Source organism: Artemia franciscana, chromosome 1 (genome assembly GCF_032884065.1).
Source record: "Artemia franciscana chromosome 1, ASM3288406v1, whole genome shotgun sequence".
NCBI lineage: Eukaryota > Metazoa > Arthropoda > Branchiopoda > Anostraca > Artemiidae > Artemia > Artemia franciscana.
The window spans coordinates 59,452,115-59,469,797 of record NC_088863.1 but is presented as its reverse complement, the minus strand read 5'-3'; the positions used below and the strand labels follow the sequence as shown (position 1 = coordinate 59,469,797).

At 33.8% G+C, this 17,683-nt stretch overlaps 1 protein-coding gene across 1 annotated transcript in view; it reads left to right on the top strand.

Moving 5' to 3' along the window:
• Window positions 1-17,683, top strand: part of LOC136032061 (uncharacterized) — an 80,417-nt gene that overhangs the window by 21,388 nt on the left and 41,346 nt on the right. Inside the window, exons 4-5 of the mRNA XM_065712179.1 lie at window positions 12,452-12,708; window positions 15,229-15,356. Coding sequence (XP_065568251.1) covers window positions 12,452-12,708; window positions 15,229-15,356 — 385 coding nt within the window. The remainder of the gene's footprint in view (window positions 1-12,451; window positions 12,709-15,228; window positions 15,357-17,683) is intronic.

Genomic DNA, 17,683 nt, shown 5'->3' with positions numbered 1-17,683 from the left:
CATTGTTATATAGTGATGTTCCTTGCCAATTCCCAGACTGTGACACTCAGTATTTCTTTGCACTAGAATTGATCGTTTAAACTTAATAAGAAATCTCCATTAGCGTTTCTTCTGATGACTCCTGGCAATTGAGGCTGGCGTGGCACAACTTAACACCCCTATGACACTCTCTGGTGCACATCCTAAGAAATCGCAAGTTCTTATTACAAAATACTTATTACAAAGCAAAAAGTAATTCTTACAAAACAAAAAACACATCTTAAAATATCACAAATTCTTCTTACAAAATAATTTTTAAAAACAAAAATAATTCTTACAAAACAAAAAATATATCCCAAGAAAACACAAATTCTTATTACAAAGCAAAAATGTTTATTACAAAACAAAAAATAATTCTTACAAAACTAAAATACATCCTAAATAATTCTTAAAAGACAAAAATACTTAAGAAAATCAGAGGTTGTTCTTACAAATACAAAATACTTCTTACAAAACAAAAAAGATCTTACAAAACAAAAACATATCCTAATAGTCGCAAATTCCTCTAACAAAATACAAAATAATTCTTACAAATCCTAAAAAATCACAAACAGTTCTTACAAAATACAAAACACATCCTAAGAAATCAGAGATTGTTCTCACAAAATACAGAATATTTTTAACAGAGCAAAAATACTTCTTATGAAACAAATATAATTCTTACAAAACAAAAACACATCCAAACAACTTGCCAATTCTTCTTACATCCTACAAAATACTTCTTACGAAACAAAAAGTAAGTCTTAAAAAACAAAATACACCCTAAGAAATTTATGATTGTCCTTACAAAATACAAATACTTGTAAAAAAATACTTCTTACAGAGCAAAAAAAAATTCTAGAAAACACCATTAATCCTAAGAAATCAAAAATCCTTCTTGCGTCATACAAATTACTTCTTAAAAGACAAAACATTTCTTACAAAACAAAAAATACATCCAAAGAATTCACAAATTCTTAATAAAAAATAGAAAATACTTGTTACGAAACAAAAATACTCTTACAAAGCAAAAAATTAATTAATAAGCGGGGCACGCTAAGAATTATTTTTTGTTTTGTAATAAGTATTTGTGATTGTTTAGGATACATTTTTGTTTTGTAAGAATTATTTTTTGTTTTTTAAGAAGTACATTGCATTTTGTAAGAAAAATTTGAGACCTTTTAGGATGTATGTTGGTTTAGTAAGATTTGTTTTGTTTTGTAAGAAGTACTTTTTGTTTTTTAATGAGTATTTTGTGTGTTTTAAGAACAGTTTGTGATTGTTAAGGGATATTTTCGTTTTTTAAGAGTTAGTTTTTGCTTTGTAAGAAGCATTTTTTGTTTTGTAACAAGTATTTTGTATTCTGTAATAAGAATTTTTGATTTCTTAGTATGTATCTTTTGTTTTGTAAGAATTGTATTTCTTATTTTTGTATTTTTTAAAGAAAAATCTCCGAATTTTTAGTGTGTATATTTGTTTTGTAAGAATTATTTTTTGTTTCGTAAGAAGTATTTTGTATGATATAAGAAGAATTAGTGATTTTGTAGGATGTAGTTTTGTTTTGTAAGAATTATTTTTTGCTTTGTAAGAAGATTTTGTGATTTGTTAGGATGTAGTTTTGTTTTGTAAGAAGTATTTTTTATTTTGTAAGAATAATTTATGATCTCTTAGGATGTATTTTTATTTTGTAAAAAGTATTTTTGTTTTTGTTTTATAACAAGTATTTTTTGTGATGTAAGAAGAATTTAATATTTTGTGGGAACACTTTGTGATTGTATAGGATATATTTTTGTTTTAGAAGAATCAGTTTTTGCTTTGTAATAACCATCTGTGATTTTTTAGGATGTATTTTATATTTTGTAAGAACCGCTTGTGATTGTTTAGGATGTATTTTCGTTTTGTAGGAATTATTCTTGTATTGTAAGAAGAATTTATGATTTCTTACGATGCATTTATGTTTTCTAAGAATTGTTTTTCGTTTTGTATTAATTATTTTGTATTTTGTAAGAGGAACTTATTATCTTTTGGGATGTATTTTTGTTTCGTAAGAACTATTTTGCATGATGTAACCAGAATTTGTTATTTCTCTGGATTTATTTTTGTTTTGTAAGAATTAGTTTTTTGCTTTTTGAGAAGTAATTTTGTTTTTAAATAGTATTTTGTCAAACAGTTCGTGGTAACGAACTGTAGTAAGGAGCAACCCGGCACAATAGTAACCAACACTCTAAAAATTTGAATTGTGGTACCAATAGCTACATCAAAAGAATCGAATTTTAATGCTCATTTTAAATATATAAGTCTCATCGAGTCTAGTCTTACCCATCAAAAGTTACGAGCTTGAGAAAATTTACTTTATTTTAGAAAATAGGGGAAAACACCCCCTAAAAGTAATAAAATCTTAACGAAAATCACACCATCAGATTCAGCATATCCGAAAATCCCATTTTAGAAGTTTCAAGCTCCTATCGACAAATATGTGGAATTTTGTATTTTTTGCCAGAAGGCAGATCACGGATGCGTGTTTATTTGTTTTTTTCCCCAGGGGTGATTTTATCGACCCAGTCGTCCTAGAACGTTGCGAGAGGGCTCATTCTAATGGAAATGAAAAGTTTTAGTGGCCTTTTTAAGTTACCAAAGAAATTGGAGGGCACCTAGGCCCTTCCAACGCTAATTATTTTCCCAAAGTCAACGGATCAAAATTATGAGATAGTCATTTTTTGCATCGTAGTCGAAAAACCTTATAACTATGTCTTTGGGGACAACTTACTCCTCCACAGTCACCGTGGGAGGGGTTACAAGTAACAAACTTTGACCAGTGCATACAAATAGTAATGGTTATTGGGAAGTGTATATACGCTTTCAAGGGGATTTTTTGGGTGGGGCAGGGGTTGAGAACAGGGGGATTTGTTGGAGGAATTTTCTATCAAGGAATTTGTCTTGGGGGAAGAAAATATCTATGAAGGGAGCGCAGGATTTTCTAGCATTATTTAAAAAAAAAAACAGTGAAAAAATAAATATGAGAAATTTTCAACTGGAAGTAAGTAGCTGCATTAAAACTTAAAACTAACAGAAATTATTATGCTTATGAGGGGCTCACCTCCTCCTAATACCTCACTCTTTACGCTAAAGTATTTTTAGTAATTTCAACTATTTACTCTACGGCTTTTGTGATTCAGGGGTCATTCTTTATGAATTGGGACACAATTTAAGCTTTTGTGTATAGAGCGAGGTACTGACGAGGGGGTGAACCCCCTCATATATGTAATAAAAACATGAGAATACAAAAGCTTGTTACTTAAGCTACTTTATAAGTTACGTATACCTTTTACAAATAAAAACATTCGTAAAATATCAAAAGTTCTAGTTGCCTTTTTAAGTAACCAAAAAATCGGAAGGCAGCTAGGCCCCCCCCCCACTCCTTTTTTTCTCAAAATGCTTCGATAAAAACTATGAGAAAGCCATTTAGCGAAAAATGCAGACAGCCAAAATCAAAACATGCATTGATTCAAAAACGTTCTGAAATTAAAGAGAAAAAAAAAGTTTTTTTAACTGAAACTAAGGAGCGACATAATTTTGTATTTTTTGCCAGAAGGCAGATCACGGATGCGTGTTTATTTGTTCATTTGTTTTTTCCCCAGGGGTGATCGTATAGAGCCAGTCGTCCTAGAACGTTGCGAGACGGCTCATTCTAACGGAATTGAAAAGTTCTAGTGCCCTTTTTAAGTGGCCAAAAAAATGGGAGGGCACCTAGGCCATCTCCCACGCTAATTATTTTCCCAAAGTCAACGAATCGAAATTCTGAGATAACCATTTTTTCCAGCGTTGTCGAAAAACCTTATAACTATGTCTTTGGGACGACTTATTTCCCCACAGTCCCTGTGGGAGGGGCTACAAGTTACAAACTTTGACCAGTGCATGCATATAGTAATAGGTATTGGGAAGTGTAGAGACGTTTTCAAGGGGATTTTTTGGGTTAGGGAGGGGTTGAGAAGGGGGGGGATATGTTGGAGGAACTTTCCATCAAGGAATTTGTCATGGGGGAAGAAAATTTCCATGAAGGGAACGCAGGATTTTCTACCATTATTTAAAAAAAAACATTGAAAAAATAAATATGAAAAAAAAATTTCAACTGAAAGTAAGTAGCTGCATTAAAACTGAAAACGAACAGAAATTATTATGCTTATGAGGGGCTCACCTCCTCCTAATACTTCGTTCCTTATGCTAAAGTATTTTTAGTAATTTCAACTACTTATTCTACGGCTTTTGTGATTCAGGGGTCATTCTTTATGAATTGGGATAAAATTTAAGCTTTAGTGTAAAGAGCAAGGTACTGACGAAGCGGGGAGAACCCCGTCATATATGTAATTATCTGTTGGGGTGGCACTTCGCGCCACCCCAACACCTAGTTGGTGGGGCGCTTCGCGCCCCCCATTCCCCCCACGCACGTAAGTCGTTAGGTGCCATTGTAGTTGTGTCCCTGTGTCCCACCTTTGAATAGATATATATATATATATATATATATATACATATATATATATATATATATATATATATATATATATATATATATATATATATATATGTTTTTAACTACGTAAAACATGCGAATATACAACATTCTTCGCTGTCATTGTCTGTGCATATAAATAGATTGTCAGGTTTACTGACTCTTGAACATGCAACATATAATTGTCCATGGAAAAAACAATTCGTATTCAGATCTATACCCATATTTTGATATATTTTCTATCCTATATTTGAGGATAGAAAAGTTCGTTATGTAAGCTTATTTATAAGTTTCGTATACCTTTTACTAATGAAAACAATCGTAAGAAATTAAAGTTCTAGTTGCCTTTTTAAGTAACCAAAAAATCGGAAAGCAACTAGGCTTCCCCCCGCTCCTTTTTTTCTCAAAATCATTCGATCTAAACTATGAAAAAGCCTCAAAATCATTCGATCTAAACTATGAAAAAGCCATTTAGAAGACAAAAAACATGCAAATTTTGTTTTAATTATTCCTCTGCGGAGAGCCAAAATCAAAACATGCATTGATTGAAAAATGGTCAGAAATTAAATAAAAACAAGTTTTTTTAACTGAAACTAAGGAGCGACATTAAAACTTAAAACGAACAGAAATTACTCGATCAACGCCCCGCTCTTAATGCTAAAGTTTTTTACTGTTTTAAAAAGTAGAGTTAAGATAAAGAGTCAAACTTTAGTGTAAAGAGCGGGGCGTTGATAAGTAAGCAGCCCCTTTCATATACGAAGTAATTTCTGTTCGTTTTAAGTTTTAATGTTGCTCCTTAGTTTCAGTTAAATAAACACAGTTTCAGTTTTTTTATTTAATATTTTTTAAGAACAATCTCTGAGTTCTTAGGATGTATTTAGTATTTTGTAAGAACTGTTTGTGATTTTCTAGGATGGATTTGCGTTTTGTGGGTATTATCTTTGCTTCATAAGAAAAATTAATGATTTGTTTGGATGTATTTTTGTTTTGTAGAATTATTTTTTGTTTCGTAAGAAACATCTTGTAATTTTTAAGAAGAATTTACAATCTTTTGGGATGTATTTTTGTTTTGTACGAACATTTTTCTGTTTTGTAAGAAAAATTTGATTTTTTTATATATTTTTATAATAAAATACATTTATATATATATTTTATATATTTTTTAATATAGCTTTTTAAGAATTATTTCCTGCTTTGTAACAAGTATTTTGTAACAAAATCACAAAGAAAAGAAGAACGAGGATAATAAACAGCCAATGAAAAAATTGGAAATTGTGCAAATATTTCGGTCAAGACCTCCGCTTCACCATCCTCAGTACAGAATTTTAAAAAAATATAAAAAACTGAACCTTAAGACACAACACAAAACTAAAATATGAAGAAAGGGTAACTGAATAAAAAATATAAGTCTAAATAACATTTCACAATTTCATCTTACGTACAGCACTCTTAAAGGCTAACCGATTTCCAGGTAGATTTTTATCAGATATTTTATTTGATTGTGCAACGTAAATGTGTGGATGTTTGTGAAAACGATAAGAATTAATAATTTTGTCATAAATAAGACTTAGAGAAGTTTCTTCAGTGTCTCTATTGAGTGCTACCTTCTGGTGTATGTGCTATTTTTTATCTCAACTGCCTCCCTGAAAACATGTAAAAGACCTTAAATTGGGGAAATAATAGAGGTGCTGTCAAATGAGATGACATGGAGTGGATTGTCATACAAATGTTGAGCCGAAGCGGAATAAAAAATCTCAGGCCTTCGGCGTAGCCTCATGGCCTTGTTTGTTGAGGAAAATATTTTGCCGGGAAATGCCTGAAAATATTACAAAATAAAGTATCCTTAATATAGTTCAATTTGGAGACTATGTGAGCCTCCGAACATATTCTTATAACTCAAAGAATTAACTACTGCTCTTCTTACGCAGGGAGAGCTGTTGGAGGAAAAATGTAAATGTCTATCGCTATGCGTAGGCATTCTATAAATAAAAAATACAAGGCTTGGAGACTTATTGAAAATCAATAAATCTAGAAAAGGAAGTTATGGTTATCTTCTAGTTCTAAGGTGAACTGAAGGCTAGAGTCCAAAGTGTTTAGATGAGTCAAGAAGGAGTTAAATGACTCTTCTCCATGATCCAACACAGAAATAACATCATCCAAAAACCGACCCCAGAACCGGAGTTTCAGGAAAGTATTCTGAGCTATTCTAGAAATCTGCTGAAAATCTGTCAAAAAATTTCGAGTTTTGAAAATTGCATTAGGCTACTAAGAAATAAACGTCTTTTTTGGTCTTTTAATATGCAGATTAATGACTGAAAACCAATCCTATCACTAAATTGCCTTTCAGTTCAAATAAAAACAATGGTCATTTTATAGTTTATGAATTTATTTTTGAGGGGGAAAGGTTGAAAAACTCTTAGGTGTCATAGCCAGAAGAGTGTCATCTGGGACTGGTACATTGTGGCATGTTGGCCTCAATTTAAATGATCAGCTTAAACGATCAATTTTAGTGTGAATGAACATTTTCGTATGGAAATGGCCGAAATTCGCCATTGGTACAATAATGGCTGTGAGAGGGTTTCATGTGTTAGCCAGTGAGTGCCACAGACTGAAAATTGAGAGAATTAGTTGCTGGGGTTACCAACTTTATGTAGTTAATGGTTCTTTTCCCTTATATTTTATCCTTATTAAGTCTGTTTAACGTTTTGTTTTTCCCATTTGTTGAGTGTTAACTGTTTTTTCTGTGTTTTAATAATGCTTGTAAATTTATTTTTATTAATAAAATTTGTATGTACAAAAGTTTGTATCCTTTAGCTTTATTGATCCAGGATAAAACTTTAATATATTTCACTAATATAATTTAGGCATCTTTTAGCCTATTAACATAGGTATAATCATTAAAGCATGTCCTTAATATAAGTGTAAAATTCCTTGTAGTAAAGATGAATAGGAGGAAACTTTTGATCATGAATGAAGGTTACCATATTCTAGCCATAATTGTACTTTCACTTTTATTTCATCTCTAATGGCAATATTATCTAAGGGCACTCTCTAAAGCAGTACTTAAAATACAGGTGCATAACAAGTGTAGGCAAATGCAAGTAATGAATTTTTCCCCTCTGTATGTCATTTGTTGCACCCATATGAGAACACAAAATTCATTTAATCATTCTATTATGTGCAAACAATGAATTCTTGTTACTTGCAATAGGTTATCACGTAGAATGTATTAGCTGAATCAAAATATTAGAATATTATGTTATTTAGCGCTCTCCAGCTCTTTAGCGCTCCATTCTAATTAGGGGGAATTCCTTTCGAATCCTAATGTGGACATAAAATCTTTGGAATATAAAGGTCCCCTGAAAAGACGCATTAGAAGAAAATGAAATCTCTTGAAGTATTATGTAAAACCTCCTCTGTACATCGTCATTACGTAACAATTCACGTTCGCACCCTCCACAGTTACAAGCGGGGATCCCCCGTGGCCCCCTGCTGTCTAGAATGTCAAGCAAGATCGTATCATCCTCAATATAGGTAAACATTCCCCTATTACATAACAACCAACAAATTTGAAATTTCTTGAAAAACTGGTTGCTAGGTAAATTGGTTACTAGGGCCCCCCGAAGGAATTGGATGCTAGGCGGCCCCAAATAAAATTGGATGCTAATTTTTATTCTCAAATTTGAAAACATTCCGTTAGAGTTATCTGAATGTATAAAACTATGAAACTAGGAAAATAGTTTCTTTTTCAAAGATATACAACTGTACAGTGACCTAACTACCAGGGTAGTAACCCCGGTAGTTAGGTTAGGGGCCCTAAAGGAAATTGGATGTACTAGGCTCCTCAAGCAAAATTTCATGCTATTGCCCTCCTATGGTTAGGTTAGGGGCTCCAGATGGAATTGGATGCTAGGGCCCAATTGGAATTGGACGCTAGGGCCACTAGTTGGAATTGCTATCTAGGGCCTCCGTTGAAACTGGTTGCTAGGGGCCCCGATAGAATTCGGTGCTAGGGCCGCGATTTATATGGTTGCTAAGACCCCGGTGGTTAGGTTAAGGGCCGAATAAAATTGGATGTTAGGGCTCACAATTGTATGGGATGCTATGGTTCCCGGTGGTTACGCTAAGGGCCCGGCGGAATTTGATGTTAGGGCCCCCGATAGAATCGGATGCTATGGTCCCCGGTGGCCAGGTTAGAGGCCCCTCGAAAACATCTTCAAGAATAATGTCTTAAGATACGTCTTGAAATGTCTTGAAAAAAATGTCTCAATAAAATCCCCCCGCTTGACAAGTGGACTCTAACACGTCCTATTACCTAAAATTTGCATAACTGAACATTTCCTATGACGTAACATACATCTACATCTCTTAGGAAACATTCCCTATAACGTAACTTGTACCAGCATCTCTTAGAAAACAATCCCTATGACATAACAGACACCTGCTTCGTTTAGAAAATTAATAACACCTGCGTCTTGAGGGAATTGCCGTTCAACTCAAATCATTAAAGAACGAAAGGAGTAATACATATTTTAATGTATAATTTTTCGTGACGCAGATTTTTTTTCTTACCGTAATTAACAATTTAAAATTCCAGTTGAATACACATTTTCAATTTTTCTACAGCCCATTAAGTTAAAGTACTGACCTGCATGAACTCATTTGATAATTACTTGGCGTGGGAGTTACCTTCAGAAATCATCACAAGGAACATATATAGATTTTTCAGTTGATTGATTTTGTTTCCGTGAGTATTCTGTTGGGAAACTAAAGAAACATTTTCTTACTTAAAAGTTTTATGCCGTTGACTATGCAGTAGAACATTTAGTATTATGTACTGTAATGAGTTTTTAATTCTTTTAAACTAGGGGCGTGGTCAGAATTTCAGGGGCCTCAAATGTCGGAAAGATCCTTGGGTTTGAATTATATAGGCCTACTCAAAACGTTCATGTTAAACGATTTCCAGCCATTTTAGAAAGAAAGCTGAACCAGGAGCAGTAGTCACAGGTTCCCTATAGACATATTTTGGACAATCATTATTTAATAGAATTTGTCGGTTGAGAATGTTTTTCGTTTTTAATTGTAAAAATTAATGGTGGCATCAATAGGTTTTGTCAAATATCAGTCGATTTGATAAATCAATTATCGTAGTTCAATTTTGTCTTTGGGTTTTCCTGCTTTTTCTTCACAAGTATGGTGGAATCAGGCTTTATTTATCGAAGTGACTTAGAAAAAGGCCATGAATATAAGCGCAAAGAGCCGAAACAGTAATAATAAGGTTGTTCTTACAAACGACCTTACTGTTACACAGGCATCAAGCGTCAAAAAAGACAAGAGAGAAGAGGTGGGAGGGTGTGCCTGGGTTCTTACAAACAACTTTAGGGTCACATAGACATCAAGCGTTTTATTCGTATGAAGATGTACCACAACAGTAAATAATCGCTTCCTTCAGATATTTAGGCTTTTCCCCCGAGAATGAAAATTCATATTTAAACGCTGAGAATTACTTTTCACCAAAAAGGTTAAAATATACATTAACAATTTTGTGGTGAAAATTTTTATTTTATTTTGTTAAGCTGAATAAATGCTCCCCGGAACTTACAAGTCAGAATTTTGATAGATAGTTACAATCAACACTCTCACTTCTGGATTTTTCAATTGAAATCTTTGCTGTTCTTACAACCATCTGGTCTTGTATGTGTCATCTCCTAGAATTCTGTCCTTATCTGTAAAGGAAAATGTGTGTTTAATGAAAACGTTTTATAAGATGGTTTATTTGAAAATCTCCTAGCTTGCTGCATAAAGAAAAAGTAATAAAGGATTATAAAATTGATAGCTATGGCTATGCAGATAAAATAAATATCCTAAAAAGAATGCATCCCAAAAATTGAACTTTTAATATTTGATTTTTATATCGAAAATTTCGTAGCTTCTTGATTGCTGTGTAAAAAAGTAACAAAGTTGTAACAAAATTGTGGAATTGATAGCTATGGATGTGCGGATAAATAAAGTTTCTGAAAAGAATAAATCATAAACATTTAAATTCAAATTGTACGGTACTTGACCGTAGAAATTTTGCTCTAAAACTAAGAAAAATAGTCCATACTTCAGAGAATTTTAGTTAAATTCCTTTTTAACGTGATTGCTTTACAAGACTCTTCTCATATTATGCTAATAAATGTTCGATTCGAAATATAATATATTAAAAACAAATCAAGCGGCCTTAAATTTCGTAGTTTATATTTGAGTAGCTTTTTTGGATGTAAGGCCGGGGATTATTTGTAAAATGAACCATCTAGTTAGTGTTTTCAGCTGAATTCTTTGCTGCCTTGGGTCTTTTTCGTAAATGGCTTCTTGATCGAAGTCTTTAAGATTTTTATAAAAAAAGGTTGTTAATCATTGTTTAGGATTGCTATGTTGACGATATTTATTTAGGGATTTTTCCAAGTTATTTCAAGTAATTTATGGGCCTAGTGAATATTAAAACCTTCTGTTGTTTTCTCTTTCCAGAGGAAATTATTAAACTATATATAAAAAAAAACTTCGGCGAAAATCTTATATGACTAAGATTTGAATCACACATGACACTATTCATATTACTGCATAAATAGAGGCAACTGTTGACGGAGGGGGGAAATTTCTCCGTACTCTTTTTCCGTATTGTTCATCCCTCTCTCTATATTCTGAAAAATTCATTTTTGTATCTTTATTTAAAAGATAAAAAAATCCCCCTCTCACTATGTTTTTGTGGGTTCCTACCCCTGTCAACAAAATATAGTTGGACGTCCGGAGACCTAAAACTTCTGTTTCTCTGTGTGTATTTTAAAGCTGAAAAAAAAGCCATATGCAAAGCGGACAAAAAGAAAGTGGACGAAGGAACTAGCACAAATAAAAGCTGACAGATAAATAAAAATGCTTCGAATTTACGAGCCTCTAAAAATTTTGCCTTTAGCCTCCATGAAAACGGCCTGTTACCACTACGTATCAACCTGTATTTTTTTGCTCGGCACAATGATAATATTATATGTATTTTTCTAAGCAACTTGCTCCAAAAAAATCAAATAGCAGACACGCTTTTTACAAAGACCTTCATAGCAAAAAATGTTTGTGTTTTTGCTCTGATTTTTTTTTTAAGAAAAAGCTTCCATATAAGACAGCTAACATGAATTGAAATATTCAATTCTTTTCTTCTCACAGCAAGAAATGATCTTCAAGAATTTTCTTGTAACTTTAAAAAGTTTCTCCAATAGTTTCCCATTATGTAAAATCATCTTTTTTTGCTGTTTTGAAAACTATTTACCTTTCCTAAAAGAAATTCCTAAATACTTTCTGCTTTAATTTTGATAGCTTAGAACCGGACCCCAGAACTCGGCATGCGTCCCATGTGTTCTAACCGCAGACAACTTGCTGTCTTTTCATATTGCAGTTTTTTCAAAGATATTTGATTATTAAAGCAAGTCCAATTTCTAACAATGATATCTACTAAGCTTCAAAGTTTTTGTTTTCTTTTTTAAGGTTTTTGAATTCTTGTAATCCCTTGTTTTTTAGTTTTAATTTTTTTCTTTTTTAGTTTTTTTTTAGATTTTTTATTTTTTTAGTTTTTTTCTTTTTAGTTTTTTTCAGTTGTTTACCTTTTTTTAGTTTTTGTAGTTTGTTTTTTCTTCTTTATAATAGTTTTCTTTTTCTTCTTTATTTTTTAGTTTTTTTCCTTTTTTTATTGTAAATAGTGTAATGGACAGACGGACAGTACATTTTATTTATATATCGGCACGCGTTGCTGTGGTGCTGCGCGCCACGCATTAGTAAAATGTTTTGCTGTTTTGAAAACTATTTACATTTCCTAAAAGAAATTCCTAAATACTTCCTGCTTTAATTTTAGAGCTAAGAACTGACTATTAGTTCATTAATGGCACATTTATATTTCAGATGATTTGCTATCTTTGAAGCTGCTGAAAGAAAGGAATCCAAATTTGCTAATCATTCTTTCGATTGGTGCCCCTGCTCTCACGAAAAGTAATTTCACTTCACTTACCACTTTACCTGGCATTCAAAAAGTATTTATTGAAAGCATTGTCGACCATGTTCAAAGTGATCGAATTAACGGGATCGAAATCAATTGGGCATGGTCTTTCAGAAGTGGGAATCTGATGGAGCATAGACAAAACCTTAATCATTTTACAAAGGTAAGATTCAGGGCTAATTTGGTACTTCCTTGTTAGATAGTACATACTCGGGAATTTGTATTGCGAAGATCTAATAATAATTGGTTTTCACAGTCTTTATACGAGACAATTAGCTTTGGTTTGGTGGAAAACTGTATTTTAGCTATATTTACGTTAAATACTAAAACTTTAGCAACAAATTTGGGCTATATTTTTTGCACATTACGGGAGGGGGGCAAAGTACAGCGGGTCCAACAATTCTTACTTCATAATATGCAAAATAATTTTACCCAACAGAATAGGCGTGCAGACCCACTATATTTTACCCCCCCCCCTTCTAGTGTGCAAATATATATAGCCCACATTTTTTTCTAAAGTATTATATTTTTATCATACTAAGGTATATTTTGTAATGATTAACCTAACTTCAATTCCAGTGGCGCCATTTGGACCAAATCTTGGGGTGAGCATAAGCTCCATCTTGTCCCCCCCCCCAACTCACTTCGTGTTTCGTAATCATCTAGGAAATGTGCATTTGACGGAACTTGAGAATTTTATTATGTATCTTACCTACTTTCAAAGTTTACAATAATTAATAGCAAATAGCATAATTACCCCAAGGGTCGTCAAGTAATTACGCTCTTTGGTTAATAGGCGTGCAGTAATTTCAAATCAATTGGACAGAATGGATTATGTTGGTCATAATGGATTATTATGGCCGGCAAAGGGCCCTTTGTGGTGGAAGCTTGGGCCCCCCTGGAAAATCTGGGGTGGTCGTTTGCCCACCCCTGACCCCCCCAAATGGCGCCGCTGTTCAATTCTTGAGTGTGCACTAACTAGCAAGGACTTATCCTATCTTTTATTAGTCTATTTCCATTCTGGTATCTTCAGCCTTTCTATTTCTTTTACATTTCATTTGTAATTTGAGTGAGCTTTATAGAAATTTTTGCTTCTTATTAAATTTTATTTTTTAAATTTTCTTGACTTTATCTCTATTCACTTATTAGCGAGGACAAGCACAGACAAACACACAGACAAAAAGTTACTAGCCTCAAGTGTGTTCTATTTCTTTAGTCCCCCCCCCAGATTTTAACTTTTCAACTAATGTTTATCCTGAGCAATCCTTTGGTGTGTTCAATTTCTTTAGTCTCCCCCCCCCCAGATTTTAACTTTTTAACTAACGTTTATTGTGAGCAACCCTTTGGGGCATCTTTGATTAAAACCGTTTTTTCATAGCTTCATCGCCATTTCGGTTTCTGCTTTATATTTTTCCTCCTTACAAATCATACAAACCATATCACTGACACATGAATTTGGTTCCATTGCCACTGAACCATCGTGTAACTGAACCCAATGAACCTGAACCACTTTAACTTAATCACCCTACAGCTGGACCCCCTTGGACCTGAACCACCGTGCAGATGAACCACCGTGCAACTAAACCACCGCGCAACCGAACCCCCGTGCAACTGAGCCCTTGTGTAACTGAGCCCTTGTGCAACTGAACCCTCGTGCAACTGAATCCCATTTAACTGATCCTTCGTGCAACTCAACCTCATTCAACTAAATCCCAGTGTAACTGAACCCCTTGCAACTGATTCCCCTAGTAACTGAGCACCGTGCAACTGGATCACCATGCAACTGGACTACCGTGCAACTGAACCACAGTACTTACATTGGGTAAGTTAGAATCTTTACATTTTCAACCTTGTTTGAATTGTTTGCTTTCTAAAGTCATGATGTAAATGACTGTGGAGATAATTAATGAAAAAGTCATGTTTTGTTGTTATAAAAACATGGAAAATTAGACGTCACAAACTCTTAAAGGCAGATTTATTTCTTCTTTTTTGTATGTCTTTTAATGGGGGCACCCTTAGCCCTGTCACTCTCCTTGAATTTAAGCGTCTACCCCCCTCTACCCCATGGAAAAACCTTCCCCTGGAAAATATACACAGTAGAAAATAAATGTTTCCAAATTTGAATATTTTATTTGAGTTTAGTTATTTTTAATTAACTTCAGAAGTGCTATGGAAAGTGGAAAAGAGGAATTAATATCCAAGTCTCCCCCCTTCTGTAAAAAAATATTCTTTTCATGAAAAATCCTCCAGGAAACCCCTTTCAGAAAACTCCCAAAGAAAAATGTTTTATGTTTCCCAATAATTAGCACTATCTATTAGCAATGGCAAACTATAAAACTTCTGCAATAGGGTTCTCTCATTGTTTTGTAGCTTGGGTATTTGAATGCCAAAACATCTCAGCTCTCATTGAACCTTTGGATAAATACAGACTTTAAGAGGGACACGAGAGGAAGGTGGAGGTGGAAATTGTTTTGAAGTGGTAGAAACGGTTACACGGTGGTTCAGTTACACCTACACCGATGAATTTCAGATACCCCTGCTTACGACTGATTGGCTTTTCCTCTTTTTTCCCGTCTAAAACTTTCCCTCTTATTTTCAATTCTTTCGACTTGGCTACAACAAGTTGATTTTTACGTAATTTCTTTAATAAATCTTCTTCCATAAACATAGTGTTTATTCATAGGAGTTATTTGCTTACTTCCGAGAAAATATGATTTTCATGCGACAAGAGAGAAGTATTGAAGAAATAGAACGTACGGTTAAGCAACGACCGTCAGAAGCCCTTAGTGAAGCCTCCACAGATGTTATCATGTAAGTCTTAAGACTATTCAATACCTTAAAAATCATTTTGTGAGCCTTTTTGGGAAATTTTTTTGGCACCACAGGGTATTCCTAAAGCTGCCCAATTGATAAAATGATGTTTCCTTAAAATTTTAGTAAAAGCTGATAGAATATCTTGAATCTGTGAATAGTTGGAAGAACTAACGAAAAGATAGTTTAAAATAAAGAAAAACATAATGTTTTGCCACTTTTCAAACGAAGCACTGTGCATTCAATGCACCTAGGTTAGGTCCTGTGGTGGCGGAGTGGGTTTGACCTTAGCTTGGTAATACGGGACCCAGAGATCGAATCATGCTGCAGCAATGCACTGCAGGGCCGACGCAAGGACCTTAGTAGTCAAGAAGCGTCGTTAATCTGATACAATACAATGCACCTAGGTTATAAATAATATGCCCTTTTGGCACAGTTTTCAACAGAACTGGGTAGCTCCGTAGGGAGCTCCAAAAGCTGTCAAATTGTTCATATGATATTTCCTTCGATTTGATTTTTCACATTTTCTAGCAGCTATGTTAAAACATTTTTCGGGATTTCCATTTCCTGAATTTTAAGAAGAATATTTTGCGCTTTTTAATAAAATAAAACCGTTGCACTTTCCAATAGTATAAAGTTTCATCAAATCCGAGTATCTTTACCTCCGGCACAAAATGGTATAAGTTAATTGTCCTTTCTAAGATTTTCGAGAAAGTAGCTGCCGACTATTAGTTTTATTTTTGTTCTGATTTCTTATCCGAACCGTACAAATTATGGCAAGACAGGCAAATAATTTCAAATATGTTCCTCATAAAAACTAGACAAGTGTATAGATGAAAGGATAGGGCGATTCTTCAAGGTACTATAGTGGCTTAAAGGTTTTACCTAAGCTTAAGAAAATTGTAACTTCAATCAATAATAAAAACCTATAAATCTACTAAGAAAATAGTACCAGGGGGCCAAGTTTCGCTAGGGGAGCCAAATTTTCAACAGGAAATATTGACTGGCGTTTCCCTCCCCCCTGCAAAAAATCAACTCCCGCAGCAGAAATACAATCACTTTGTACCCTGATTCACACAAGAAAAAGCATTTTTGTCTAATTTTTCTAGATTTATTGGGATTCCTTTTCTTTGCCCAGTCATTTCGTGAATTGGTGTCCACAAACTATGTAAAGGAGAATAAACTGCTTTACTCAACATCAAATACAAAATAACAATACTTTTGCTTGATAATCCTGCAAAGATCCCTCACAAAGTTCAATTATTTTGTTCTACCCAGTTGCATGGTTCAATTGGTCTGCTAGCTGGCTAATTCTTAAAGATTCGCTGAATGCAAATTTCACATAAATAGGAATAAAATACATAGCAGATTTAGCCCACGCAGAATATTTACAGATAGTAATATCGTGATTAATGTTCACTTACCCTTGTCTAGCTGTTAAAGTTCATTTTCACCCGCTAAAGTTCAAATGTGCGCAAGGTATCGAGGTCTACAGTACAGTAAGGTATTTCAATAGTGTGAGAGCTGCTTTTTCAAACCCTAGCCAGGTAGCCTCTATGTAAGTTTATCCATCTAAACCCTATTCAAAAATATATGGGGAATGCTAGAAAGCAGAGCTTCTTTATCATACTTAATGTGTGGGCGGGCCAGGATTTACTAATTTCCCGACTAGGCCCAATCTTAGTCGCATACGATAACAGGAGGCGCAATAAATTACCTCTGGGGATTTTTGTCTTAACAAAAATTGGACTAACGTGATTTATCGCCAAGTGTCAGGACGACTCCGCCGCCGTGCTGCTTATTCACAGAAAACTGATTTTAAAACAACGCAGGAAATCTGTGTAAACTGTCAGACTCAGACATCTCCCAAGAATGGCAGCTGAGAGTTCAATATCACCTTTCTTTTTCATTACTTTTGGCTCATCAGTTGTGTTTTGTTCAGTACTTCCGCTATCCCCGAATTTTCAGGGATTTCCCCGAAAATCTTGCAAAACGGAGTGGCGTAAACGTTTGTGCCTAGAAGCATCAAAGCTTTAAATCCGGCCCTCTGTGAGGGTGTATGAATAACATTTGCTTATAAATCAAATAGGTTTTCATAATGTGCTTACCCGAAACATTGAAAGATTGACAACCCACCTTAGTTGTGTGAAATAAGATCAAGAGTTGCTGGTAACTGCAACTGAGAGTGATTACAATTCTGCTATTAGGAGGCTAGGAAGAATCATCAAGGCGACAATTGATAGCATTAAAAACTACAGAGAATAGTATATTAAGTTTTAAGTAAATTTAATTTAGCTAAGTAGCTTTCATTGATTTTTTTAATTACT